We start from the raw sequence: 2,692 nt of genomic DNA, 5'->3' as shown, positions 1-2,692 counted from the left end.
AAGTTCGACCGGGCGGATGAACGTGAGGATCGAGCACACAATCGCATTGTCGATGCATTTATGTCAGATGGCCATCCTGAATTTTATGGTCGGCTGCGGGTAATAGCCCGTCAAAACAAAGTCTTCGGTGTGCAGGTCGTCCAGCGTGGGTTTCCTCCCGATGACGAGCCGTGGTGGATCGTATGGCGTGCGCGAGATCTGCTCTTTCATGCCATCAACGTGATTCTTGTAGATGTGCGCATCGCCCATTGTGAAGATGAGCGATCCCGGATTCTTGTCCGTGATCCGCGCGATGAGGCACAGCAGCGCGGCATACGATGCGATGTTGAACGGCTATCCGAGCGCAACATCGACGCTGCGCATGTTGACGAGCAGATTCACGGTCGTGTGATCGGGGCTCACGTTGAACTGCATAAAGTTGTGGCAAGGCGGAAGCGCCATCTTGTTGAGATCCGACACGTTCCATGCCGAGACGATGTTCCGGCGGCTGCCCGGATCCTCGATGATGAGCCGAATCGCCTCGGCCATCTGATCGATGCCGTTTTCTTCACGGGTCTGTCGCTACTCAACCCCCAACATGGACAGGCGATATAGGAGGTCGTCACCGTCACACTCCCGTCGTGCTGCCAGTTCAACGTCTATCGGATGACGCGCGCCCCATCGCCTCCACTGATGGCCGTACCCCACCCCAATGTCGCCCTCGGGGAGGTGGTGGAGTCCGCGATCGTCGAGGAACTTGCGCGTCGTGTTGTCGCGCCAGATGTTGACCTTCTTGGCCTCGAGCTCCTTCGAGTCGGTGCTCCCGCGCAGGAACCACAACAGTTCCTCGAGCACGCCCCGCCAGAAGACGCGCTTGGTGGTCAACAGCGGAAAGCGCTCGCCGACGTTGTCGAACCGGATGCTGGGCGGTGCAAAGACCGAGATCGTGTCATCGCCGGTGCGCTCATCCGAGCGTTCTTGACCGTACTTGAGGATATAACTCGCCAGCGCGAGATAGGCGGACTCTCCTTCGTGCTGCGATTGCATTGCGTGTTGGTGCAACGCAGTCCACGCACACGTCGACCCATCCGGCCTATCGAGCCCCTTTCCCACAACCGTTCTCACACACACCCGTCACACGATGCTCAGGTCTCTGCTGTCGCCGCTGCTGCTGCTGTTGCTGCTGGTGCTATCGTTCCCCAGCGGAAACAGCGCGATCGACGTCGTCGAGAGAATCGTGCTGGCGTCCGGTCTTGGCGAAACGTCCGAGTTCGTCACCAGGCTGTCCGAGGCCTACGCCTACACCGACAAGGAAGTGCGCATACAGTACACAGCCGCGTCCTGTGCCGAGTTCGCCCTCGACCTCTTCGAGACGGGCCGCAGCGACACTGCGATACTGCCGTCCGCCATTCCGTCCGACAGCGATCGTGCGTCCTGGGCGCAAATTCCGCTGGCCCTCTATGGCATCGCTTGCGTCTACACACCAACCCACCGTCGCCACCCAACGACTTTGGCGAGTTCGGCCAGTTCGTGCTCGACGGCGAGACCACCGTCGGCGTCTGGGGCGGTTCCATCCCGTCATGGCAATCCGAGGCCATGATGAATCTCAACGGCTACGCCCAGATTCCGCTCGGTGACATAAAGCTCGTCGTACAGGGTTACGACGATCCGAAGGACGAGGCGGCCTCGATCACTGGCGTCTTTGGGCGCTACCTCGCGTCGCTCGATCCGTCGGGCATCGGTGCACCCTACGAAGCGCACGGTCGGATGCTGGCACCCACGATCGCGTCGCTCAACCCCAACCGCACCATCATAATCCCGCAACCGGCGTCCGGCATCGCCACGCCACAACTCACCGCCGAGGTGTTGAACGTCGGTGGAGCCATGGGCTACGCCACGTGGGGCGCGACGGTGCGCAGCGGCATCGCCTACGCGAGCGTCATCAACCAAGCCGGCAACTTCCTCACCAAGCCCGTCGCGTCCAGCTTGCAGTCGGCGCTCGCCGACTTTGGCGAGGCCATGCAGCCCAACAACATCAGCTCGCTTGTCCTCGACATTGTCAACGGACCCAGCATCAACTCGTGGCCCGCCTCCGGCATCATCTACGCCGCCATCCCCCTGGTCGTGTCGGATGCATCGGACTGCTCCTACATCGATTCGATGCTCACGCTGCTCGCCTGGAATCAGCTCAACGACGCCTCGGCCCAGCTCGTCTCAGCATCGCAGGAGGCCTTCCCGCTGTCGGTCAAGTTTGCCCACGCCACCCTCACCACGATCGCCTCGGTCACGTGCAAGGGCGGATCGGCCATAAGCACGTCGCTCATGATCGCCGGCGGTCGGCCCTCGCGCCTCGCCAGCATCCTCGCCGAGTCGTAAGATCCGACCGGCAGCACCATCCGCGCGGCGCTGTCCGATCTGGCCCAGGTCGATGTCATCGACCAAATGCGCACGGGCAACATCGATTTTGGCATCGTCGACACCGCCAGTATCGCCACCGATCTGTCGCGCAACATCACGACGCTGGTGCCCTTTGCCGCCAACGCCATCGTGCCGTCGTACAACCTGCCCGAGATCGCGTCGGGCTCGCTCGCCTTCTCGCCCCGCACCATCGCGTCGATCCTCGACAACGTCACCACCCACTGGAACGACACCGCCATCGCCAACGACAACCCGCGCCTGGCCCATTTGCTCCCCCACGCGCCCATCGTGTTTG

The 2,692-nt window shown here is 62.0% G+C and overlaps 1 protein-coding gene and 1 pseudogene across 1 annotated transcript; one reads left to right on the top strand and one right to left on the bottom strand.

The window, feature by feature from the left end:
• Positions 1–63: 63 nt before the first annotated feature.
• Positions 64–1,026, bottom strand: ACA1_369360 (thymidylate synthase; the record flags this gene model as incomplete). Its single annotated transcript, XM_004340175.1, is given in 3 exon segments — positions 64–333; positions 349–561; positions 688–1,026. The coding sequence occupies 3 exon segments, from the start codon at positions 1,024–1,026 to the stop codon at positions 64–66; spliced, it is 822 nt and encodes a 273-aa protein (XP_004340223.1).
• Positions 1,027–1,120: 94 nt separating this feature from the next.
• The window catches only part of ACA1_369350, a 1,654-nt pseudogene continuing 82 nt past the window's right edge, over positions 1,121–2,692 (top strand).

The sequence above is a fragment of the Acanthamoeba castellanii genome (assembly GCF_000313135.1).
Source record: "Acanthamoeba castellanii str. Neff unplaced genomic scaffold scf7180000084664, whole genome shotgun sequence".
In the NCBI taxonomy this organism is placed as follows: Eukaryota; Discosea; order Longamoebia; family Acanthamoebidae; genus Acanthamoeba; species Acanthamoeba castellanii.
Note: the sequence above shows the minus strand (reverse complement) of the source record. Positions and strands in the feature narration are given on the sequence as shown.